Here is a 26,194-nt window from a genome sequence, read left to right as displayed (position 1 = left end):
CGCGGCCGAAATCATGCTGGATTGACAGTATGGCCAATGTTGAATGTTTATCCTTTTAAACTTGGAAAAGAGACCCTTAAACCCAGATTTGGACCACACACCCACTCCACTGAATAGCATTTGCAATGCTTTCAGTTAGCCAATGATTTCTTCCAAACCACTCATTGTTGGATTTGGAATTTCCAACTTGTTGTGTAATGTTTATGTCCAATGGATTTTGCGGTGATGTAGGGTCCCTATGAGTGACAGAACACTGAGCCAATCACGGCGCAACTAGAGAACATTACCAGCCCCTACACTCCGTATCTTCTGCTGGCTGCACCACCACATAAAGCACTTGAGCTAGGCTGAAACGCCTGCATTTTGGAGCTACATCAAGAAAGCAAGAAAGAGACCATGTTTTTAAGTGAATGCTTTTTCAAAAAATCTGCTTGATTTTCAAGCAGATATGTGACTTAAATGCCTAAATTACATAATAAATAAGATATGTTTTTTTTGTTGCCTGTTTTTCATGTTATTTTGGCATTAATGTGTCATCAGTTTGTAAAAAATAAATAATAATAATTGAGTTAATAAAGCCTCATACGAACATGGTCTCTTTCATACTGGAGCAGATCAGTGGCGAGCCCCACCTGCCCTGAATGACGGGTCGCCACTGATCTGCTCCAGCATGAAGGAAGTTACAGGTAGTTTCCCGAGCTAATGCTGGCTGTTCCTGTAGACTTCGTCATTGTGCTAAAGCATGTTAGCAACTTCCTTCAAACTGAACACAGAGACATAAAAAATGGTATCCACAAATTCATCTGATACTGGGGAAGTATAAAAGTATATAAAGGGAGTCATTGACAAAATCCTGAACTCTCTCTTAAACGTGTTTATATTATATTACAGTATCATGTTACCCTTCTGTTTTGCTGTTGTGTAATATCAGGCTGACTCTGGCAGTGTTTGACCGGTAATGTTATTGTGAGTTAGGGAAACATAGAAATAATATTGGCATGATGTTAATGTAATGTTAGTGTTATGTTACAGTAATGTTGCTGTTGTAGTGTCTGAACCTCTCTCTCTCCTGCAGGGTTCTGGGGCTCTGAGCGTTGCCGCAGGAGGAGTTCTCTCTCCTCGTTGTCCAGGACAACCACCCACGACAAATCACCTAGCCTGAGGCATAGATCCGTTTACACTCCCCTGGTCACCCGCACCCCGTCCCAGCTGGAATGTTCCCAGTCCAACGGGGCTCTCTGCTTCATCAACCCCCTCTTCCTAAAGGTTCACCATCCAGAGGGTGGCAACCACACCTTTCCCTCCTACACCAGCCACAACAACAACAACCCCCAGCACCTAAACAATAGCAGTCCAACTACAGCTACAACTGTACAAGTACAACAGCACTGTACCAGCAACCCAGAGCAACTTAAAGACAGCCCTCAACCCCATAGCGACAGCCCTCAGAGTGATAGCCCTGGCAATAGCATCCAGCATCATAACAGCTGTGGCAGCGTGAGCCGGGCTAACAGAGTTTCCCTCCCACCACCCCCTCGCCCCCCACCTCCCTGCTGTGCCCCCCGTCGCCCTGCCTCACCTCAACGCCACCGCAGCATGCCTGAGAAGATATCCTGGATCAATCCCCCCAAAGAGAAGCAGAGGGTGGGAGAGAGGGAGAAGGGCAGTAGCCTTCTCTCCCGCCTGGGCTCCACTCTCAGCATCAGTCCTTCCTCATCTTTCCTCTCCTCCTCTTTCCTCTCCTCCTCCCCTCCCAAGAAGCGCAGCATCAGTGCCCCCATCTCTATCCCCCTGTCCCTCTCCTCCCCAAGTGACGTCGACTGCCGTCTTGTTCTCGATGACCAGACTATTGAGAACGCCATATCTCTCAGTCTGGCTAAGCGGGCACTGAGAAACGCCACCACCCCCGATGAAAACACAGAGGGAAACAGTCCGTCCACTCAAGACCAAGCCCTCTCCTCCCGAGAGGAAGGAGGCGGAAGAGGAAGAGGCGGAAGAGAAGAGGACTGCATCCAGCGCCTGAGCGACATGAGTATTTCCACCGACTCCACTGACTCAGTAGACTTCTCCCAGGGCTTCTTCCCCCCAATCGCTGAACCCAGCCCACCCACCACCAATAACCTGGTGCTGCCCCTCACCCACCCCTACAGCAGCATGGAGGAAGACGATGATGAAGACGAAGCAGACTTTGGCGTGAGTGTGGAGAACGACCAAGACCAGGACCTGACCATCACCCCTCCCGGGCTGCGCACCAAACGACGAGCCAGTGTCGGAGCCATGGTCATCCAGCAGGCCCTCAGGGGCCACTTCCGTAAGATGAGTGGGGTGTTCAGCTCTCTCCTAACCCCTGAGAAACGGGCCATACGGAGAGTCCTGGAGCTGTCCAGGGATAAGGGCTCGTACTTTGGATGCCTAGTGCAGGACTACTTGAGCTTCTTGCAGGAGGGAGGGGGCTGCCAGGCCTGGCAGTGCCACGCCTCAGGGCTGGAGCTGCTGCAGACGCTACGCCAGTTCATCACCCAGATGAAGAGCTACCTGCGGCAGAGCTCTGAGCTGGAGCCCCCCATCGAGTCACTCATCCCAGAGGACCAAATTGGTGAGTGGGGAGGGGAAGGGTGCAAATATGTGCGTTTTTACCGTTTTCCAACATTTCTGCAACTATTGGACATCAGATGCTGATTAACCGTTGCTAATTTGCTAGACATCACAGTAAAAATGTACATTGAACTTCAGCTGTTCCATTGCCATCTTTGAAATGGGTAATTAGTTGACATTGAGACACCCAAACAGCTAAAGAAAATATATTTTTTAAACTATCACATCTGGAAATATACGAACTGGACTAGACAGTGTATGCCTATAGACAGGGCGAGAGCAGCTCAGTGCGCAAGACTGTATGCATGTGTGTGTGAGCTGGCCATTGTGGTTAGGATTATATATTTAATCTCGGGTTGAGATGAGTCCTGTGTCAAATCTACTTGTTCTCAACTTGCCTACCTGGTTAAATAAAGGTGAAATAAAAATACACCATTACACAAAAAGCAAAACACAATCATAGAAAAAAACATTCTTCACTAAAACGGTCCTCAATCAGTATTTTGAATTGCCCTATAGGCATCAATTCATCTCATTTTAGAGAGCCTTGGACATTATTCCACAAGTAAGTTGCAAAAAAAAACTAAAAGTAGATTTACTTAACTCTGTGGAGATAGAAGGGATCTCCAGGGTTGGCCATCCCTGAGAGTGGGTCTGGTATCTCGTACGTCTGTAAGCAACAATGAAGTAAGATCCGTCCGAAGTTCATGCAGAAGGGCTGTATAAACAGAGTGCAATGCATCGATCTACAAGACTTCAAAGAGGGCCAGCCTACTTTTTGATACATAAAGTAGTGATGTGAACCGATTATGGTTCTCTGTGACACTGACATGTCAAACACCTGCCTAGGGGAGGGGCTTAAAGATATTGTGGGCATTGTTGGGGTTGGAAACTGGCCCGAATTGTAAACAGTGAAAACAAAGCCTGTTTCCGCTAGAGGATAATTCTGTGAACTAGCTAACATAAACTAACCTGTTCCCACTGGTCCTTTTGACAGAATTGGCAGGTGAAGAAGACAAAATAGCATGGAATTGTGAAGCAGTAACACACAGGGGAGGCATCTTTTGATCCTTACATTACCATTCTCCTGTTTGCTGTATGTCAGGAACAACCATCAAAGAGATCTCTCTTTAAGACAAAGACAGTAAAATCATTCTGGCTTCTTAAATATTCTTGATTGACAACTAATCCCAAGAATTTCATAGGCTACTTCACGATTACTTTTTCTGCAGTGTTTGGTATCGGAATTGTTTCACAATGTTTTCGTAGTTGCAGAAAGTGTTTTCAGTTTGGCTGAATGAATTGTCTCTGCAGATCTGCTTCAGTCTCTCCCATGTGACCATTACTTCTCTCTCCTCTTTCTGTCCCTCTCTTCGTCTCTCCCACTCCTCCAATCACAGATAAAACCTTTATTGCATGCCCCTAAATAGCTCTCCCTCTTTTTCTCTCCCTCTTTCTTTTTGTGTTCAACACTCGCATGTGTCTCTGGGTGTGTGAGGAAAGAGCATGGAGCGCGGAGGAGGGGAGGAGAATGGGGACCCTTGTCTCTTAAACCCACACTGCAGGTTTTTTTTCCCTTCTATTGCTTTAATTTCTATGCTCAGTGCCAAGTTGCGCAATATAATGTTCTGAAGCTCTGTTTGCGGAAGGGAGACGATATATTGCCCAATTCCAAATGGAATGTTTGCGCTGCATGGGTGCTCCCGTGTGTGTTTGCTGCTCTGTGACGCACATTGAGCTATAAGCCACTGTGGTGGCACGATTAGTGTTGGATGTGTGAATGGATTCACTTCTCCTCTCCAACTCTGTTTGTCTGCTTGCCTGTACATAACAGTACATAACTCCGGTCCACGCGGAAGCTCTGCAGGGAGGATGTTCTGAGTGAGATTAGGGGCGAGGGAGGATGTTTATTGGAAGTGGAAGGGCCCTCTCAGATAGTACAAACTGCATGTTTGTGTGGTTGGAAAGTAGCCTAACTATAAATAAGCCTAACTATAAATAAGTGTGTGACCTTGGCTGACGCTAACTCATTCCTAAGTGGGCTTGCGCCTCTGTGTCGATCTGTCCCCTCTGTCACACCATACAACTCATCACTTACTTACTGTAGGTGTAACCGGTGTGAGATGGCTAGCTAGTTAGCGGTGCACGCTAGTAGCATTTCAATTGGTGACGTCACTCGCTCTGAGACCTTGAAGTAGTTGTTTCCATTGCTTCGCACATATTTTGTGGAGCAATAGGTAATTATGCTTAAGAGGGTGACTTGTCGATGTGTGCAGAGGGTCTCTGGTTCAAGCCCAGGTTGGGGCGAGGAGAGCGATGGAAGCAATACTGTTTACACACATTGACCTCCAACTTCTTTACAGACTAGTGATGGGGAAAAAATCTACATAGTCATATCGGGATATTATTTTTTGACAATATACTGTATACTTTTGACTATCACAATATTATTTTTACACCAGTTGGCTGTTCCAAAACTCCAGCATTTTCCTTCATACCTTGTTCTCCATCTTCTTTTTAAATAGGGAGCAGATTCATTTTCAGCACTTTTTGTTTGACTGATCAAACTTGTTTTCTCATGGCTCTCTCTTGTCCCTCTGCAGCAGACATGTGGTGAGCAATATGTTTGGAACCTTCGAAATCACAGTATCTAATCGCAATCCATATCATTTCAGCGCCTAACTATCGTGATAATATTGTGATGTCCCTGGCAATTCCCAGCCCTACTAATGCCCACACACACTCCCAATATTTACACATCTAACATGTCTATAGCCTATAAGCCATACAGTTAGGCCGGTGTAACCACTGCATTAGTAGGACCACACTACAGGATTACATGCGACCACTCCATGGTTACATGTTATTACACTCCACAGTGCTAATGACCAGAGTTATGAGCAGTACCAGTACAGTAACTGGAGGCAGTGTTTAAAGACCAAGTCCAGCTAAAGTGGAAAAACATGCATGCAAAAACAAAGGGCACTGGGGATTTTGCTTGCGTGTGTGTGTGTATACATATGTGCTCCCACTGGGAAACTCATGCGCTGAGCCCAACTGCAGGCCTGAGGTCTTGAAATGCTAGCACTGCATTCCAGGGCTTTTAACCACTTTAACAGAACTATAGGGTGCCAGACGTGCTCTACATCTGCATTGAAAAGACAGGGAAGAGACAGAGATGGAGAGAGGCTGACTTCATTAATGATGACCGGGTGATATCCAAGTTAACATGTGTGCTTTGAAGTCTGATTGCCAGTGACGTGTCAAGTCTGGTTTAATCTGTTGGGTAGTTTACTGCTTACTGGAAAATATCAGTCTATTCTTAAACAATACTTTTGATAATGATACAGTGATGTTACACCTACAAGGAAATCTGTTGCTGATCTTGACTTACGGAACGAGGAAGGACTCGTTGATACGCACATTCTGAGACTGTCGTAACTTTTGAGAAGTTTAGATAACAAATGCTTGGGACGGGAGACTCGCCTTTTACAATCTGGCAGACGGGATAGGAAAGAACGAAAAGTGGGTGTTGAGTGAGTCGAGAATTAGGGAACGAGTTGAACATTCAGTGGAGGAAGCTGTGGCTCAGTCTGCAGATGTCTTCAGTATAATCTGCTGAGTTTGCCCCATTCAACTGCACAGTCAGTACGATCTCTCTCTGTGGGGCTTATTCAGCTCTGTGGTTTGGATTCCCTGTCTGCATTTATCCTGTGTATATTATGATATCATGGCTACTATTAGCCAGTCTCTTTGAGTAAGCTTGTAAAAGCTGAGGTCTACGTAATGTCTTGATGACATGATATGGACTGAATCCTACTGCTACCAGGCATCAAGTAAGACTTCTGCAATTCGTTAATAATACAGATGGATGGTGCCATTTCAGTATTTGCTGTCAAAATAAGTCTATTTCTCCCGCTCTCCTCCATACAGACTATGTCCTAGAAAAAGCCATGCATAAGATAGTCCTGAAGCCCCTGAAAGGTGTGGTGGGGGTGGCCCTCCAGGAGTTCCAGGTCCGCAGCGGCGCGTGGCAGGAGCTCAAGGAGAACCTCTCATTGGCCAAGGCCCGGCAGCCTCATGAGATGGGCGTGGCCAACGCCTTCCCTCCGGATCCAGTTAACATAGAGAAAATCCGGCACAAGTTCCACACCATGTGTAAACTCTATTCACCTGAGAAGAAGGTGACCATGCTGCTGCGCGTATGTAAACTCATCTATACCATCATGGAGCACAAGTCCGGTACGTAGTAACACATGTATGCAACTCAATATTAGGAAGGTGTTCCTAATGTTTGTAAACTCAGTGTAGATGCACCGACTCTCAAATCAAATTTTATTAGTCGCATACACAGGTTTAGCAGATGTTATTCCGGGTGTAGCAAAATGCTTGTGTTCCTAGCTCCAACTGTGCAGTAGTGTAAAATAATGGATTTAAGAAATATTAGGATGAGCAATGTCGGAGTCCGGAGTATAAATGTTTGTGTGTGATATAGAGACATTATTGACAATATTAGAATATTTATTATATCCAATCTGTAGAATACGTAGAATAGAATAGTGTGTGTATATATACACACAGCAATAGTTGAATAGGATGGCATTGAGTAGAATACAGTATGATGATATGAAATGAGTAAAACAGTATGTAAACACTATTAAAGTGAACAATGATGCCATGTCTATGTACATAAAGTAGCAGCCTCTAAGGTGCGGGTTTAAGTTATCAGGTGGCAGGTGGCTAGTGAAAGTGACTAAGTTCAGGGCAGGGTGCTGGGTGGAGTCCGGCTAGTGATGGCTATTTAAGTCTGATGGCCTTGAGATGGAAGCTGTTCTGTCTCTCGGTCCCAGCTTTGATTCACCTGTAACACCTTGCCTTCTTGATGACAGCTAATACCAATGCTGTGTGTGTCTCAGGTTGTCTGTATGGAGCAGATGACTTCCTGCCCATGCTGACCTATGTGTTGGCCCAGTGTGACATGCCTCAACTAGACAACGAGATCCTCTACATGATGGAGGTTCTGGATCCTTCTCTGCTGCATGGAGAAGGTACAGCACACATCTGCTTTACATGTATTTCCTTCCTTCCTAAACTTTACCTTTAAATTTATTGTAAATTGTAATGTTCAAATAAACTAAATATCGATTGTCATTGACTGCTGTTGTAGCAGTGTCAGGTTGCAGAGATGTTTGACCCTCCTCTCTCCTGTGTTGTTCCAGGTGGATACTACCTGACCAGTGCATATGGAGCCATGTCCCTCATTAGGAACTTCCAAGAGGAGCAAGCAGCTCGTGTACTCAGCTCTGAAACACGCAACACACTCCGCCAGTGGCACTGTCGCCGCACCACCCAGCACAGTGCGCCCTCCGTCAATGACTTCCAGGTAATACACACACACACACACTGGATGCTTAACTCTAAGTCCCTGAATAAATGCATCTGCTAAACAACCCTATTTTTACATTTTTTCTCAGAACTACCTGCGGGTAGCGCTCCAGGACAGCGGTTGCACTGCCAAAACTCTGCAAGTGCAACCCTATGCCACGACTGAGGAAATCTGCCAGATCTGCGCCTACAAGTTTAAAGTTCCCGACCCTGAGAATTACGCCCTAATCCTGCTCACTGAGGGCTCATGCCAGCAGCTAGCTCTCGACACACACCCCCAGAAGATCAAAGCTGAGCTCCACAGTCAACCCCAGGCCGCACCTTTTCACTTCGTCTTCTGTCGGGTGGCTAACCTCAATGACCTGGCCGCGACCTCGTTTGAACCCCAGTCCAACCTCAATGACATCACACTTACCAAAGAATCTGAGCCCAACCTTAATGGTGTGGCCTTGACCCCTTCTGACCCCCAGCCCAACCTCAACCTGGGTCTCAGTCCCAGTCTCAGCTTCAGTCTACCCCCCAACCAGCACAATGGTAACTCCATATCCATCTGAGACTACAGGGCTGGAGAGTTGAAACCCCTATCTGGACTACCATCACTCTTACTGTACCCCAACAAAACTGGGCTGAACTGTGTTTAAAACTGGTCTGAGCTAGGCTGAACTGGGCCTAACCGGGTTAAGCTGCGTCATGCTGAGCTTAGCCCCAAAAAACTTCCCCTTTTGGTGATTCTTCTGTCTTGCAGGGAATCCTCACTGTAAAGCTTTGTCTGAGTACAAGAGGAAAGGAGAGGAAGGAAATGCGACAGATGGGGTTATTTTGCAGCTCTATTTGTGAACTTTTGGGACATGGCACACGTGAGGGCAAACGCAACTCTCATAAAAGATGGATAAAGGTTTTGAAATAGTCTTGTTACAGACAGCCAGACAGTTCAATTCCAAAAGTGTCAAAGTGCAGATTCAGGGTCAGTTTTTGGTTTGTCACTCCAAGTGGTGAAGCATAGGATTAAGTAAAGGGAAAGCTGATCTCAGATCGGTGGATAGGGTTCACTTTTATCTGCTTTGGTTCCCATCTAGTGATGTACTCGTTCAGTCCATTAACTTTCGTCAGACCGAAAATGTTCCTTTTCAGGCAGAAAAGAGCCTCCACGTCTTTACAGAAAATATACAGCAATTATTTTATCTGGGTGATACTTCTATAATGAATTACTTGTTGCAGTTGCTGGTAAACTGCATTGTGTTTTTATTGAATTTTTATGTTATAGCATTGCTTTTCTTTGTTAAAGTAAAATGTTAGGAGCAGGCATGTCTGCCAGTGATGAAATTATGAACTTAATGTTTTTATGATTATCCAGGAGATATGATACTGTACTTCCCTCATAGCTAATACTTAGTTAATCGAGGTCATCCCTCCCGTAATAATTGGTGTGATCATAAGATATGTGATTGGCTGACTTGGTCTACGGTACAAGCGTCAAATCGTCGACAAGGTCATGAAATATTGTACTACTGACAAATATTAAAAGTAGGCCTAAGTTGCCTTGTGAAATTTAGTGTGTTGATTCTCAAACTGGTCTGAGATTCTGCGCGCGCACACAAACGTGTGTGTGTTTTGACTCTTGACTGGTAAGATTTTTAGCGTTGGGTATGAGAGGGTGCAAATTTAAAAGATGGAAAGAGAAGGGAAAGGAGTAAGAAGAGAAGTAGAACTGAATCATTAATGAAATAGTCTCTGTTCTTTAACTTAACACAGATAATGTTAACAAATTGTATTCTATTTTATCAGTTCTTCAATGTTTACATTATGAAATGTAAACATGGGCATTGCTGGAGAGATGACCAAAAAGTGAAATGGGGAAATGTGCTTGAGATAAGGTTGAGTAGCCAGAGCATGGTTGTTAAGCAGTAGCATTATTGTTAGAAAAACTATGTAGCTTATGTTAGTTCAAATATATTAAACTATTTGGACTTTTTAATAATAGATGTGTACTGTAATACAATTGCTACTCTAACAAGATATTTTAAATGATACAAATGTTAGTATTTATATGTATCGGTGCTGGGATTTTTCACATATGGCTTTTTTCCCCCATGTCTGTCATATTGCAGTTGTCCCAGATCAACAAGACATGTCCTTATGTTCCAATGCTGTCTGCATCATTGAATGATATTATTTTGCACTCAATACATTTTGGTCATGACTAATTACCATCGGTCCATTGTGTGTGAACAGTACATGCCCACACAGTGGAAACAGTCTTTGTGTGAACTGTAATTTCTACTCCTACAAGTTTTCAGTAGGACTCTGATTCAACAGAAAGGTGTAGTTATAATGCTGGCTGGGTCATTTAGGGTCAGCATCAGTTTCAAGCCAATAGGCTCTGATCCATTCCATTTCAAACTATTAGAAAAAAGTAATTTAAAGGTAGACTGCGATAGGATGTAGATGCATAAAGTATAGTGGGTCAATTGCCGCAACAACTAAAAGCGTTCTGTGTTATTTTGGTGCCTGGCTACCACACTGTGAACAGCTTGATGCAAACCTGTGCACATGCGCAGAAACTGTGTCGCTATGAGAGCGAAGTGTTGCATCTCACTCATCTCTACCGCTGCTGAGTCAATCTTTGTAAGTAATTTCTTTTTTTAATGATTTTCCCATTCTTTGACTGAAATGACTGACGGCAAACAAATTCATCCCTAAAGTTTTGATCCGATCATAGAAAGAGGAATCTAGTGCCCAAAAGCCAGTTTCACCATTTTGAAATAGTTAACTGGGTGGGACTTATATGTATATATATATATATATATATATATATATATACAGTGGGGAGAACAAGTATTTGATACACTGCTGATTTTGCAGGTTTTCCTACTTACAAAGCATGTAGAGGTCTGTAATTTGTATCATAGGTGCACTTCAACTGAGACGGAATCTAAAACAAAAATCTAGAAAATCACATTGTATGATTTTTAAGTAATTCATTTGCATTTTATTGCATGACATAAGTATTTGATCACCTACCAACCAGTAAGAATTCCAGCTCTCACAGACCTGTTAGTTTTTGTTTAAGAATCCCTCCTGTTCTCCACTCATTACCTGTATTAACTGCACCTGTTTGAACTTGTTACTTGTATAAAAGACCCCTGTCCACACACACTCAATCAAACAGACTCCAACCTCTCCACAATGGCCAAGACCAGAGAGCTGTGTAAGGACATCAGGGATAAAATTGTAGACCTGCACACGGCTGGGATGGGCTACAGGACAATAGGCAAGCAGCTTGGTGAGAAGGCAACAACTGTTGGCGCAATTATTAGAAAATGGAAGAAGTTCAAGATGACGGTCAATCACCCTCGGTCTGGGGCTCCATGCAAGATCTAACCTCGTGGGGCATCAATGATCATGAGGAAGGTGAGGGATCAACCCAGAACTACACGGCAGGACCTGGTCAATGACCTGAAGAGAGCTGGGACCACAGTCTCAAAGAAAACCATTAGTAACACACTACGCCGTCATGGATTAAAATCCTGCAGTGCACGCAAGGTCCCCCTGCTCAAGCCAGCGCATGTCCAGGCCCATCTGAAGTTTGCCAATGACCATCTGGATGATCCAGAGGAGGAATGGAAGAAGGTCATGTGGTCTGATGAGACAAAAATATAGCTTTTTGGTCTAAACTTCACTCACCGTGTTTGGAGGAAGAAGGATGAGTACAACCCCAAGAACACCATCCCAACCGTGAAGCATGGAGGTGGAAACATCATTCTTTGAGGATGCTTTTCTGCAAAGGGGACAGGACGACTGCACCCTATTGAGGGGAGGATGGATGGGGCCATGTATCGTGAGATCTTGGCCAACAACCTCCTTCCCTCAGTAATAGCATTGAAGATGGGTCGTGGCTGGGTCTTCCAGCATGACAACGACCCGAAACACACTTCCAGGGAAACTAAGGAGTGGCTCCGTAAGAAGCATATGTGTGTGTGTGTGTGTATATATATATATATATATATACATACACACACTTAACAAAAAAATAAACGTCCTCACTGTCAACTGCGTTTATTTTCAGCAAACTTAACATGTGTAAATATTTGTATGAACATAAGATTCAACAACTGAGACATAAACTGAACAAGTTCCACAGACATGTGACTAACAGAAATGGAATGTGTCTCTGAACAAAGGAGGGGTCAAAATCAAAAATAAGTCAGTATCTGGTGTGGCTACCAGCTGCATTAAGTACTGCAGTGCATCTCCTCCTCATGGACTGCACCAGATTTGCCAGTTCTTGCTGTGAGATGTTACCCTACATTTAAACCAAGGCATCTGCAAGTTCCGGATCATTTCTGGGGGGGAATGGCCCTGGCCCTCACCCTCCAATCCATCAGGTCCCAGACGTGCTCAATGGGATTGAGATCCGGGCTCTTCCCTGGCCATGGCAGAACAGACATTCCTGTCTTGCAGGAAATCACGCACAGAACGAGCAGTATGGATGGTGGCATTGTCATGCTGGAGGGTCATGTCAGGATGAGTACCACATGAGGGAGGAGGATGTCTTCCCTGTAACACAGTGTTGAGATTGCCAATGACAACAAGCTCAGTACGATGATGCTGTGACACACCGCCCCAGACCATGACGGACCCTCCACCTCCAAATCAATCTTGCTCCAGAGTACAGGCCTCGGTGAAACGCTCATCCCTTTCGACGATAAACGTGAATCCGACCATCACCCCCGGTGAGATAAAACCTTGACTTGTCAGTGAAGAGCACTTTTTGCCAGTCCTGTCTGGTCCAGCGAGGGTGGGTTTGTGCCCATGGGCGATGTTGTTGCTGGTGATGTCTGGTGAGGACCTGCCTTATAACAGGCCTTCAAGCCCTCAGTCCAGCCTCTCTCAACCTATTGCGGACAGTATGAGCAATGATGGAGGGATTGTGCGTTCCGGGTGTAACTCGGGCAGTTGTTGTTGCCGTCCTGTACCTGTCCCACATGTTCGGATGTACCGATCCTGTGCAGGTGTTACATGTGGTCTGCTGCTGCAAGGACAATCGGCTGTCCGTCCTGTCTCCCTGTAGCGCTGTCTTAGGCATCTCACTGTATGGACATTGCAATTTATTGCCCTGGCCACTTCTGCAGTCCTCATTCCTCCTTGCAGCATGCCTAAGGCACGTTCACGCAGATGAGCAGGGACCCTGGGCATCTTTCTTTTGGTGTTTGTAGAAAGGCCTCTTTAGTGTCCTAAGTTTTCATAACTGTGACTTCAATTGCCTACCGTCTGTAAGCTGTTCCACATGTTCATTAATTGTTTATGGTTCATTGAATGGGAAGTATGGGAAACCGTGTTTAAACCCTTTACTATGAAGATCTGTGAAGTTACTTGGATTTTACGAATTATCTTTGAAAGACAGGGTCCTGAAAAAGGGACGTTTATATAGGTTAAGGAAGGTTTGTTTGCCAACTCCGAAGTAGTAGAATAAGATAATTGACTACTTGAAAATGGAGATGGACTCAATGGCGCTACAGATTGAACAAGGATGTTTCGCCGGATGTATAAATCTGAAGCATCATGTTGGAATTCCCACGTCCCACCAAATATGGTGAGGAGAGGAAGCCTAGTGGCCAGCAGTGGGAGCATATGGAGCGAGATGGAACTAGGCAGACATTCTGCTGATTTTCAAATCCGATTCAAAGTCTAACGGGTGTGAAATGGCGTGCGAGCAAGATTAATCAATAACCAGTGGCGGTCTCCTCAGAGGAGGAAAGGGAGGACCATCCTCAGTGATTTTCAGAAAAATAAAAGTGAAACATTAAAGTTATCCTTTTTAGATAAAGCTATACAAAATATATTAAAATGGCACCAATTGATAACTAATTTGCAATGAAGGAATACAGTAACCTCTGCAAAACTCTGTAGGGTAGCATCATGGTGTGGCCGGAGGACAGCTAGCTTCTGTCCTCTGGGTACATTGACTTCAATACAAAACCTAGGAGGCTCATGGTTCTCACCCCCTTCCATAGACTTACATAGGTTGGAGGACGTCCTTCGGAAGGTATTACTAAGTATTACTTTAAGGTATTACTATCAGAGCTCTTGTGGCTCTGATAGTAATCAGAGCTCTGTCAAAGCTCCATCTATATTTTGGTGTGTGTGTGTGTGTGTGTGTGTGTGTGTGTGTGTGTGTGTGTGTGAGACACACACACACACACACAACCATTCAAAAGTTTCGGCTCACTTAGAAATGTCCTTGTTTTTTAAAGAAAATCACTTTAGTCCATTAAAATAACATCAAATTGATCAGAAATAGTGTAGACATTGTTAATGTTGTAAATGACTATTGTAGCTGGAAATTGATGAATATTTTTTTATCTACACAGGCATACAGAGGCCCATTATCAGCAACCATCACTCATGTGTTCCAATGGCACGCTGTGTTGGCTAATCCAAGTTTATAATTTTAAAAGGCTAATTGATCATTAGAAAAACCTTTTGCAATTATGTTAGCACAGCTGAAAACTGTTCTGATTAAGGAAGCAATAAAACTGCCCATCTTTAGACTAGTTCAGTATCTGGAGCATCAGCATTTGTGGGTTCGATTACAGGCTCAAAATGTCCAGAAACAAATAACTTTCTTCTGAAACTCATCAGTCTATTCTTGTTCTCAGAATGAAGGCTATTCCAATGGAAAAATTGCCAAGAAACTGAAGATCTCGTACAACGCTGTGTATTACTCCCTTCACAGAAGAGTGCAAACTGGCTCTAACCAGAATAGAAAGAGTGGGTGGCCCCGGTGCACAACTGAGCAAGAGGACAATTTCATTAGTGTCTAGTTTGAGAAACAGACGCCTCACAAGTCCTCAACTGGCAGCTTCATTAAATAGTACTTGCAAAACACCAGTCTCAACGTCAACAGTGAAGAGGCGTCTCTGGGATGCTGGCCTTCTAGGCAGAGTTCCTCTGACCAGTGTCTGTTCTTTTGCCCAAATTAATCTTTTATTTTTGTTGGCCTGTCTGAGATATGGCTTTTTCTTTGCCACTTTGCCCACAGCATAGAAGTTATTTAGTTTGTCTGGTACGCGCGTGTCACTGGGCAGCTGGTTGCACATTTTAACATGCCGATTAGAAATTAGATTAAACTCATTTGAAGTTACACTGTGTTAAAGTCCCCAGCCACTAGGAGCGCCGCCTCTGGATGAGTGTTTTCCTGTTTGCTTATGGCGGAATACAGCTCATTGAGTGCAGTTTAAGTGCCAGCTTCGATCTGTGGTGGTACGTAGACAGCTGTGAAAAATACATATGAAAACTCTCTAGGTAGATAGTGTGGTCTACAGCTTATCGTGAGATACTCTACCTCAGATGAGCATAACCCTGAGACTTCCTTAGATATCGTGCACCAGCTATTGTTTACAAATATGCATAGGCCCCCACCTGGTGTCTTACCAGAGGCTGCTGTTCTGTCCTGCCGATAGTTTATGTTCTTAATGTCGTCATTCAGCCACGACTCTGAAATAAGATATTTGTTTTTAATGTCGCGTTGGTAGGATATACTTGCTTTCAGTTCGTCCCATTTATTTTCTGGCGATTGACTGTTAGATAGCAGAATGGAAGGCAAAGGAAGATTAGCCACTCATCGCCTGATCCTCACAAGGCATCCAGATCTCTTTCTGCGACACCTATGTTTTCTTTTCCAGCGAAACACGGGGATCTGGGCCTGCTTGGGTGTCCGTAGTATGTCCCTCGCAGTGAACTCATTGAAGAACTCGTCCAATTTGAGGTGAGTAATCCCAGTTCTGATGTCCAGAAGCTCTTTTCTAAAACAGCATGGTTGGTTAATTAAGAGCCAATAAGACCGCAGCCCTACCGATTATAACTTTTTTTTTTTAAAGAAGCAAACGGAACGCAACTGGGATAAACATACCTGAACTTGTCCAATAGAAGCTCTTGTTTGCCTAATGATTACAACCTAGATCATCTAGATGCAGGAAAGAATGTGCAAGGCGGTAATGAATGTGTCACCTTGATTACTCTAATTTCTCTTGACCTGTGCACCTACCTTGTAAACTTTCATTCTTAGGCTTTGTTGTAGCAACCTCATGATGGGTATAGAGGAAATTTGAGTATCATGTAGTAGACTAAACCTATAAATGTTACATTGAGCTGTGTGAATGGAATATGAATGAGTCATCCAAAATGCTGTAATAGAAATAAGGCCATGCGCTTAAAGAAAAAAAATCCTCCCTCGCCACTCGCCCCCGCAACTGGTTTGAACATCTACAAATATTTTTGTCATGGTAGAGCGCTAAAGTACTGCCCAAACTCTAAGCAAAATTTACACGTAGTAGGTTTACAGATGCAATTATTGCTCAAGAAATATTAACTTACAAGTTTGCAAATGCGAATACAACTAACAAAATAATAATTTATTTAATGTTCACAACTAATCAGCTACATGTTTGGGGAGGGGGGATGCCTGCATGCATGCAGGAAGGTGCCCGAATTGTAGGCTGCAGTTGTACACTATTGAGCTAGCAAGCCCTCTGCGACAATGTTATTGGGACACTGGAATTTCTGATTTGTATATAAATGTTAACTGTCATTGAAGTTGGTGGTTACTGCTGTACTGGTTTCAGATCCGAAGCGAGAGAAATGGTCTGCATGTTTTGGTAAGGGGTCAGTGACGTAACACCCCCAAGAAGCTCAATCAACCTGATGGGTTCGCGACTCATGAATATTCATACAATTTGCCACTGCTTTTCTACTGCTAAGCCATGTTAATGCGCTTGTCGGAACTAGGAAACTCAGACATTCCCGACTGGCTAACTAGTGGAACGCAGCAAGTGTAAAACTATAACCAGTTAGCAAGTCGGAAATGTCAGTTTCCTAGTTCCGACTAGCATATGAACAAGGCAGAAATCTCGCCTCGGGTTCATGCCTCAGTGGGTTCCCCTCAACTTCCGCTCACAGTTCTCGTGATTCAATGCTGACTGCCGTACTTTCATACAACAAACATTTAACTCTGATGTGCAATGGACCTATATGCATCGGAGACCGATGACCAAGAACGACCATTGTTACTTAGCCGACAAGATGATACAGTTGAAAAAGGTCAGTGCAAGCTGGAACAGCTGCTTGAAGCAATCTGACCGTTGCCCCAGGCTAGACCGGTCCTGAAATATCTTAGCCTGTATTAACACAACCATTTGTTACCCCTGGGCTAAGGTTTAGCACTGACCTAATATTCCAAAATCCTGGGCTAACGGACAAACAATGCGACCAACATTCTATCTCTGACACGCAATCAATGTTAAAAGCAAAGCAATAACACACTTATTAACACTAACACATTACCTCTTGCACTAGCATTTTATTTCCAACAGTGGTGGTTTGTATAAACCTTGCTGACTGCCTGTCTGACCTCGTAAACAAAATGTTTTACTTTTGAAATTCGATCTCGCTCCTGTCAGAACGATGTGCACGAACGAGACATCAACTTTTCTGATCCAGGCGAAATCATTAAACAATATTATTAAAATGGTTATATCCAATCAAAAATCAATATAAAAGCTATGAAAACAGACAAATGGCGCGTTTCCTGCACTTCCAATTGTAGAGTTTGTAGCTTTACTAGTTGGCTAAGTGAGAAGAGCTTGCATAGCAACCATTTTGTTATTCATGGCAACCAATGATTTAGAGCGAGTGAAAGTTTTTTTTTTGTTTTGTTTTTTTGTCCTCAGATGGAAATAGTATGCATCTACTTATCAAAATAATGCAGAACGCATTACAGCCATCACGAGCATATGTTGATGGACAGCATTCTAGGCGTTTTTCTAGACCCAATTTCACACGGGCTATTTTGGCACCGTATTTCGGGGGCTAACCCCGAAAACTCGGTCCTAAGTACATAGCCGCGGAATGTTGGGGGCTGCAGCACCCCCTGAAAAATCGGAATTAGTTTTTCATATAAAACATTTATTAAAATAAACTTCAATAATTTTTTCACAAGTAGCTCACTCTTGCAAAAAAAAATACTGTCAGGCTGTAGTATAACTGTAGTTAAAGTGCAGTATAACTGCAGAATGTTGCAATTACCACGTCCAAAATACTAGTCGACTGCAGTTTCAAAACTGACTTTTTGTTGTTGTTGTAAGGGCAGGGCCTTTACTGTTCTTCTATTGGTGGACCGATGTAGCAGGCAGATCATTTTTTTGCATCCTGTTTCCATTGATCATCCTAGATGTTTCTACAACTTGATTGGAGTCCACCTGTAGTAAATTAAATTGATGGGACATGATTCGGAAAGGCACACACCTGTCTATGTAAGGTCCCACAGTTGACAGTGCATGTCAGAGCAAAGATCTGGCCATGAGGTCGAAGGAATTGTTCATAGAGCGCCAAGACAGGATTGTGTCGAGGCACAGATCTGGAAAAGGGTAACAAAACATTTCTGCAGCATTGACGTCCCCCAAGAACACAGTGGCCTCCATCATTCTTAAATGGTAGAAGTTTGGAACAACCTAGAGCTGGCCGCACGGCCAAACTGAGCAATCGTGGGAGAAGGGCCTTAGTCAGGGAGGAGACAAAGAACCCAATGGTCACCCCAGAGTCCCTCTGTGGAGATGGGAGAACCTTCCAGAAGGACAACCATCTCTGCAGCACTTCACCAATCAGGCCTTTAAGGTAGAGTAGCCAGACGGAAGCCACTCCTCAGTAAAAGGCACATGACAGCCCACTTGGAGTTTCACAAAAGGCACCTAAAGGACTCTCAGACAATGAGAAACAAGATTCTCTGGTCTGATGAAACCAAGATTGAACTCTTTGGCCTGGATGCCAAGTCTAGAGGAAACCTGTCACCATCTGTACTGTGAAGCATGGTTGTGGCAGCATCATGCCGTGGGGATGTTTTTCAGCACCAGGGACTGGGTGACTAGTCAGGATCGAGGGAAAGATTATACAGAGCAAAGTACAGAGAAATCGTTGAAGAAAACCTTGAAGAAAAGAGCTCAGGACCTCAGACTGGGGCAAATGTTCACCTTCCAACAGGACAACAACCCTAAGCACACAGCCACACACAGCCAAGACAACGCAGGAGTGGCTTCGGGACAAGTCTCTGAATGTCCTTGAGTGGCCCAGCCAGAGCCCGGACTTGAACCCGATCGAACATCTCTGGAGAGACCTGAAAATAGCTGCGAGCAACGCTCCCCATCCTGTAGATTGACGAGGGGGAAAAATAGCTATTTAATCCATTTTAGAATAAGGTTGTAACGTAACAAAGTGGAATTGTTCCTGTTTGTTCCATTGTTCCTGTTCCCAAGAAAGCTAAGGTAACTGAGCTAAACGACTACCGCCCCGTAGCACTCACATCCGTCATCATGAAGTGCTTTGAGAGACTAGTCAAGGACCATATCACCTCCACCCTACCTGACACCCTTGACCCACTCCAATTTGCTTACCGCCCAAATAGGTCCACAGACGATGCAATCTCAACCACACTGCACACTGCCCTAACCCATCTGGACAAGAGGAATACCTATGTGAGAATGCTGTTCATCGACTACAGCTCGGCATTCAACACCATAGTACCCTCCAAGCTCGTCATCAAGCTCGAGACCCTGGGTCTCGACCCCGCCCTGTGCAACTGGGTACTGGACTTCCTGATGGGCCGCCCCCAGGTGGTGAGGGTAGGCAACAACATCTCCTCCCCGCTGATCCTCAACACTGGGGCCCCACAAGGGTGCGTTCTGAGCCCTCTCCTGTACTCCCTGTTCACCCACGACTGCGTGGCCACGCACGCTCCAACTCAATCATCAAGTTTGCGGACGACACAACAGTGGTAGGCTTGATTACCAACAACGACGAGACGGCCTACAGGGAGGAGGTGAGGGCCCTCGGAGTGTGGTGTCAGGAAAATAACCTCACACTCAACGTCAACAAAACTAAGGAGATGATTGTGGACTTCAGGAAACAGCAGAGGGAACACCCCCATCCACATCGATGGAACAGTAGTGGAGAGGGTAGCAAGTTTTAAGTTCCTCGGCATACACATCACAGACAAACTGAATTGGTCCACTCACACAGACAGCATCGTGAGGAAGGCGCAGCAGCGCCTCTTCAACCTCAGGAGGCTGAAGAAATTCGGCTTGTCACCAAAAGCACTCACAAACTTCTACAGATGCACAATCGAGAGCATCCTGGCGGGCTGTATCACCGCCTGGTATGGCAACTGCACCGCCCTCAACCGTAAGGCTCTCCAGAGGGTAGTGAGGTCTGCACAACGCATCACCGGGGGCAAACTACCTGCCCTCCAGGACACCTACACCACCCGATGCTACAGGAAGGCCATAAAGATCATCAAGGACATCAACCACCCGAGCCACTGCCTGTTCACCCCGCTGTCATCCAGAAGGCGAGGTCAGTACAGGTGCATCAAAGCTGGGACCGAGAGACTGAAAAACAGCTTCTATCTCAAGGCCATCAGACTGTTAAACAGCCACCACTAACATTGAGTGGCTACTGCCAACACACTGTCAATGACACTGACTCTACTCCAGCCACTTTAATCATGGGAATTGATGGGAAATGATGTAAATATATCACTAGCCACTTTAAACAATGCTACCTTATATAATGTTACTTACCCTACATTGTTCATCTCATATGCATACGTTGATACTGTACTCTATATCATCGACTGCATCCTTATGTAATACATGTATCACTAGCCACTTTAACTATGCCACTTGGTTTACATACTTATCTCATATGTATATACTGTACTCGATATCATCTACTGTATCTTGCCTATGCTGCTCTGTACCATCACTCATTCATATATCCTTATGTACATATTCTTTATCCCCTTACACTGTGTATAAGACAGTAGTTTTTTGGGGAATTGTTAGTTAGATTACTTGCTCGTTATTACTGCATTGTCGGAACTAGAAGCACAAGCATTTCGCTACACTCGCATTAACATCTGCTAACCATGTGTATGTGACAAATAAAATTTGATTTGATTTGGAAAAATTCAAGGGGTCTCAATACTTTCCGAATGCACTGTAGCTTTTTATTAAGGCCATTTGGATCGACTGATTTATTTGATCAGCCCATGTCCATTTACTATTATTGACATTTATTATTGGCATGGCTAGTGGGACACTCCCCTGCGAGGCTACATAGGTGCCTCCAAACTTTTCTTACCCCAAGGCTCTGGTGAAGTAGCCTGGTGCTAGGTGATGTTAGCAATGTGACAATATTTTATTTTAGCAACGCAAGTGTATTTAAAAACAGTCCGTGAGAAGCTAGACGTAAAATACAAATCCAATGCAACTTACTGTGCCGATGGGCAGGACGGTTGGTCATCATGACAGGGGGGTCTTATTATTAAGCAGACTTTCCAAATGTCGGCCTGCTGTAGACCCACTTCCTCTCTGCTTACTTCTTGTCCTATAAGTGTGCCATATGTGGACAAAAAAGGAATAACTTGTAGTGGGCTTTTATATTGACATGAGGTAAGCAGCAGAGATGAAGTGGAGCTACAACAGACCCACATTTGGCAAGTCTGTTTAATAATACAAACCTATTTAGTACCCACTACAATCAAATGCAACGCAAGTGTTTGTAAATACACCCGTGTTGCTAAAAGAACCTCCCTGGGTCCCAGTCTGTTTTTGCTCTCTTGCCAACTCCTTATGGAATTGTCATGCCACCTAGAAAAAGATTCACTGTTGAACCTTGCTCCACTACAAGATGTCTTATCTTTTGCACTACCATTACCAGCTGTTTATTGATTCATTGTGTCACAGGTTGTGGGACTAATTTCCATCACCATCAGCTAGGGCTAGTTAAGAAACTTATAAAGTCAAAGTTCACTCTCGAAATCGAAGTTTGTCAGATGTTTTCAGACCTTGGTCTTATGCCAAGATTAGTTCACGTTTCATTCCACCTCAAAAAGCACAAGAAAAAGATTGACACCTGCCATCTCAGATTGTGTTGGAATTAGAAACAGAGATTAGCATTCCTGCAACATTATTTTGTTGAAATATAATTTGACCTGTGAGAAATAAAGGTAATTGCACCCAAATTGGCCACTTAATTTATAGGATTCTTATATTCAATAAATATTTTACCCAACATCCGATTTGGACTGAACATATTTTCTAACACTATGAGTGAGACATGAGGAATCCAAAGAAATTGTCAAAAGCCACCCACAGACGATGACTATATAGTATTAGTTCTCTGTTTGACACGACATGTTTTTCTATTTAGAGAAATTCGTCATTGAAGTTTTGGGGTTTGTCCCATCCTGCATCCTGATATTTTCAGGTTCTGATCACCTAGATGGCACTGTTCCTGCTATTAGGTGATTATTTTTTAAAGGGATCATTCACTCAAATTACAAAATTCCATATTTGGTTTTCTCACCCAGTAAGCCAGCGTTTCTTAAAGTATGGGTCGCGGACCTGTTAATGGTGGGTAGCGAAGTAAATGTATAATTATTTCATTAATTACGGGAATTGATTTGGCCAAGTAACTGGCTCTCGGTTCAGTGCGCTCTCTGTTTGGCAGCTGCGCCAGTGGGAGAGGGAGAAGCGTTGTGTGCTTTGCGGTTTCCCTGATCTTTTTTATGAAGTTTTCTTGAAGACCACTCATCGACCCACACACTGCATCGCTGTCTTTCAGCAGCGGACGATGCCCTGTCAGCCACTGACTTGTCACTCCCACTCACCGCTGTCATGAAATGGTCTCATGCTGGACACAAGTTCTGACTGAGCGCAATCGTCATGACACGCAAATACAGTGATGCCTCTCCGTCTCTTTCATACAAACCTTGAGAAATAACGAGGAGCACCCACAATGTGTTTTGTGCGGGGAAGCGCTTAGTAATGAGTCTTTCAAAACGAACAAATAAATAAATCGACACGTCCTGACCAAACATCCACAACTTGACGGTAAACCCAGGGAGTTATTTCAGAACAGGGCAGAATGATTCAGGAAACAATGCTACGAAAGTGGAAAAGTCAACCAACAAGGCATTGTTGTCATTTTATAACAGGTGGTGATAAGCAGAAATAAGGTATCTCATAAGGTATAAGTACTATCTCTCATAGTAGATGTGAGTTTCTCTTTCAAACAGTCTAGATGAAAAATTCTACTGTACATCTTACTGTAGAAATTATTGTTGAACACATGTCTAGGTTGGAACTGTTGCTGTTAAAATACAATTAATAATTTTATTCTGAACTGGAACAAACTGATTGACGCAATATGCTTTTTGAGGCAAACATACTCACTATTCTGCCCTGGAATTGCGTTCTCATACAAAACTAGACAGATAGCTAACAACCGAGTCTTCAATAATCTCCCAAGGCGTGACTTTACTGAAAGAATATATTGAAAGCGTTTGTTGTGAAACTGCGAAATGCAGAAAATAATATAATGTAATATTCAATTTACATCGACATACTGTAGCAGTACATTATACATTTCAAGCTGAAGTTACATAAATACAAAGCATGGGCCAAGGTACCATGTATCTGGCATGATGCCAAACCAGATAGCCAATTATGAGTAGCAACTAGCCAACTCCTTTCGTTACTCGAATGATGTGCAAACACTGTTTGAATGTTAAATGACGAGACAGAGGCATTGATGCGAGTAACCAGTCTTGTTCAGTACATGACAACACATCCGGGTATCTCAAGCACCCCGGTAAAACACAAGAGTTGCAGTAATGAACATTTACCAACAGATGGCATCACTGTGCCATTTTACACCCATAACGTCTTCCATTTAATAAAATAGGACAGGAGGTGTCAATTCACTAACAAAACAAACCTAGTAACAATTTCCAACATGAACAGTTTAGTCGTTTTTTTTTTCAGGTAACAACAACACATTTTGATATTCCCTTCACTTTTATCTCTGTCAACAATCCCTGATGGAAAACCTACAGATTAAGTATTTTTGGTGGCTGGGACAGACGCCCGCAGCGTGAAAATACAGGGGGCTTGTCTGCGAGGACTGCGGGTTCCCGCACAGGCGTGTCACTTGAATGTCTAAGGGGAGAATTGATGGGCGAGAGAGCGGCTGACCTGTGATCCCCTGGCTCTTCGCCCAGTGCCTCAGGCCCCATGTGACTTTCTGGGGTTCTGTCTTTTGTCATGCGACCCCATTGGCCATCAGGGTTCTGAGTAGGTGCTGGCTCAGCAATCCGAAGGTCAACCCTGTTACGACGGTACAGTGATCCATTCACTTCGACCAAGTAGGAGCGTGGTGCCACTTTCTGTACACAGGATCCGAGTCTCCAGAGGCCTGTCCGGTCCCCTGGTAGTGGCTTAATTCGCACCGTTTCACCCACCCTGAGCTCAGGTAAGTCTTTTGCTGATTTGTCGTAGATGAACTTGGAGACCTGTCTTCTGTGACGTAGCTTCACCAGCACATCTGTCACCACACATGGCTCCAGGAGAGTGCTGGCTACTGGCAGAGCTGCTTTTAAGCGCCGTGCCATGAGGCGCTGTGCCGGGCTGCTGTCCATGCCTTCTGTCGGGGTATTGCGCCACTGCAGGATTGCTTTCCAGGCATCTTTGCCCTCTCGCAGAGCCTTTTTGCAGAGGTTCTTTGTGATTTTTACTGCGGACTCTGCCTTCCCATTAGCTTTTCGGTGTCGTGGTGATGAAGTGACGTGTTCGAATTCCCACCCTGCAGCAAATTTTCGGAACTCAACTCCGGAGAATTAGGGTAATTTCAGACAATGGACCCCATCTGGCTGGCCATAGCGGGCAAACTGAGCCTTGCAGCGTTTGATCGTTGTCTCTGCTGAGAGGTCGGGGAGGAGGTCAAACTCCCAAAAGTCTGAGTAATGATCAACTACCAGCAGAAAGTCTTTGTCACTGTGCTGGAAGAGATCTAGACTTACTATCTGCCGGGGGCGCATCGGTAGCTCGTGGGACATCATCGTCTCTCTCTGTTGCTCAATGGCATATTCATTGCAGATTGTGCATTTACTGACATAGTCTTTGATTTCACTCTGCATTCCTGGCCAATACAGTGTGTCACGTGCTTGTCTGTAACAGGCCTCACCTCCTATGTGACTTGAGTGCACGTGCGCCAACATCTCAGGGCGCAGAGACCAGGGAATAACGACTCTCTGACTCTTGAATATTACTCCGTTTTGAACACTGAGCTCCTCTTTGACTGGCCAATATTCTCTGACGGCTAAAGCAGTTTCTTCCCTGCAGTCGGGCCAGCCCATCAGAATCACAGACCTCAATGCCTGGAGTTCCTCGTCCCTGTCTGTGTCCTGTCTGATTTGTATAAGGCGCTGGTCTGTAACATTGAGGTAGTCAGCCTGGTTGATGTGTTCAACATCCACTTGCTCTGTTTGTAAGCTGCACACTGCGTGTTGTTCATGCATGGAGCGTGTGTGAGTACCTGATGCAGTAGCCCTGCTGAGCGTGTCACTCACATACATCTCTGGCCCTGGCTTATACACCACCTTGAGGTTGTAGTTTTGTGGGGCCAGTAGCATGCTCTGCAGTTTTGGGGCATTCAGGAGAGGCTTGCTGAATATAGCAATAAGGGGCTTGTGATCTGTCTCTGCGGTAATATTGTCGTGCCCGTACAGGTAGTGGTGGAAGCGTTGGCATGCAAACACAAAGAGAAGGAGTGCCTCAGCAATCTGGGCATAGTTCTGCTCTGTTGGGGTGAGTGCCCTAGAGGAGAATGCCACAGGCTGGCCCTCCTGCATGAGGCAACAGCCAAGTCCATACTGGCTTGAGTCACTCTGAATTGTGACAGGTTTTGACACATTGTAGTATCGCAGTACAGGTGTCTGTCTGGGTGACCAGTTGTTTTATTTCCCTCACCGCTGCGTCATGTTTTGGGAGCCAATGCCAGATGGTGTCCTTGTCCATGAGCCTCCTCAGTGGCTCACACACTTCAGAGAGCCGCGGAATTTGGCCAGGTAGGTGACGAATCCGACGAAGTGCTGCACTCCCTTCACGTCAGATGGGTGGGGCATTTCCAAGACAGCCTTCACTTTTTCAGGATCCGCCTTCAATCCGGTGGAGGACAAGATGTGCCCATGAAAGCGGACCTCTGGCACTTTAAACTGAAGTTTTTTTATGCTTAGCCTTAGCTTGACCTGTCTGCATCTGACCATCAGGATGTCATCTGCTATGGGTTCCACGCCACTGAGTCCTATCAACAGCTCATGCTG

At 44.6% G+C, this 26,194-nt stretch overlaps 2 protein-coding genes across 5 annotated transcripts in view; both read left to right on the top strand.

The window, feature by feature from the left end:
• Positions 1–10,184, top strand: part of LOC112254391 (ras and Rab interactor 2) — a 47,181-nt gene extending 36,997 nt beyond the window's left edge. For all 4 annotated transcript variants that reach the window (XM_024426933.1, XM_024426953.2, XM_024426943.2 and 1 more), the window contains 5 exons: positions 1,076–2,596; positions 6,529–6,837; positions 7,512–7,643; positions 7,815–7,978; positions 8,070–10,184. In XM_024426933.1, the coding sequence (XP_024282701.1) occupies positions 1,076–2,596; positions 6,529–6,837; positions 7,512–7,643; positions 7,815–7,978; positions 8,070–8,534 (2,591 nt within the window). In that variant the 3' untranslated portion in view covers positions 8,535–10,184. The remainder of the gene's footprint in view (positions 1–1,075; positions 2,597–6,528; positions 6,838–7,511; positions 7,644–7,814; positions 7,979–8,069) is intronic.
• Positions 10,185–16,897: 6,713 nt separating this feature from the next.
• LOC112254405 (elongation factor 1-alpha, somatic form) overlaps positions 16,898–26,194 on the top strand; it is a 34,334-nt gene continuing 25,037 nt past the window's right edge. The window contains exon 1 of the mRNA XM_042323834.1: positions 16,898–17,079. Coding sequence (XP_042179768.1) covers positions 17,001–17,079 — 79 coding nt within the window. The 5' untranslated portion in view covers positions 16,898–17,000. The remainder of the gene's footprint in view (positions 17,080–26,194) is intronic.

Source organism: Oncorhynchus tshawytscha, linkage group LG01 (assembly GCF_018296145.1).
Source record: "Oncorhynchus tshawytscha isolate Ot180627B linkage group LG01, Otsh_v2.0, whole genome shotgun sequence".
Classification (NCBI taxonomy): Eukaryota; Metazoa; Chordata; class Actinopteri; order Salmoniformes; family Salmonidae; genus Oncorhynchus; species Oncorhynchus tshawytscha.
Note: the sequence above shows the minus strand (reverse complement) of the source record. Positions and strands in the feature narration are given on the sequence as shown.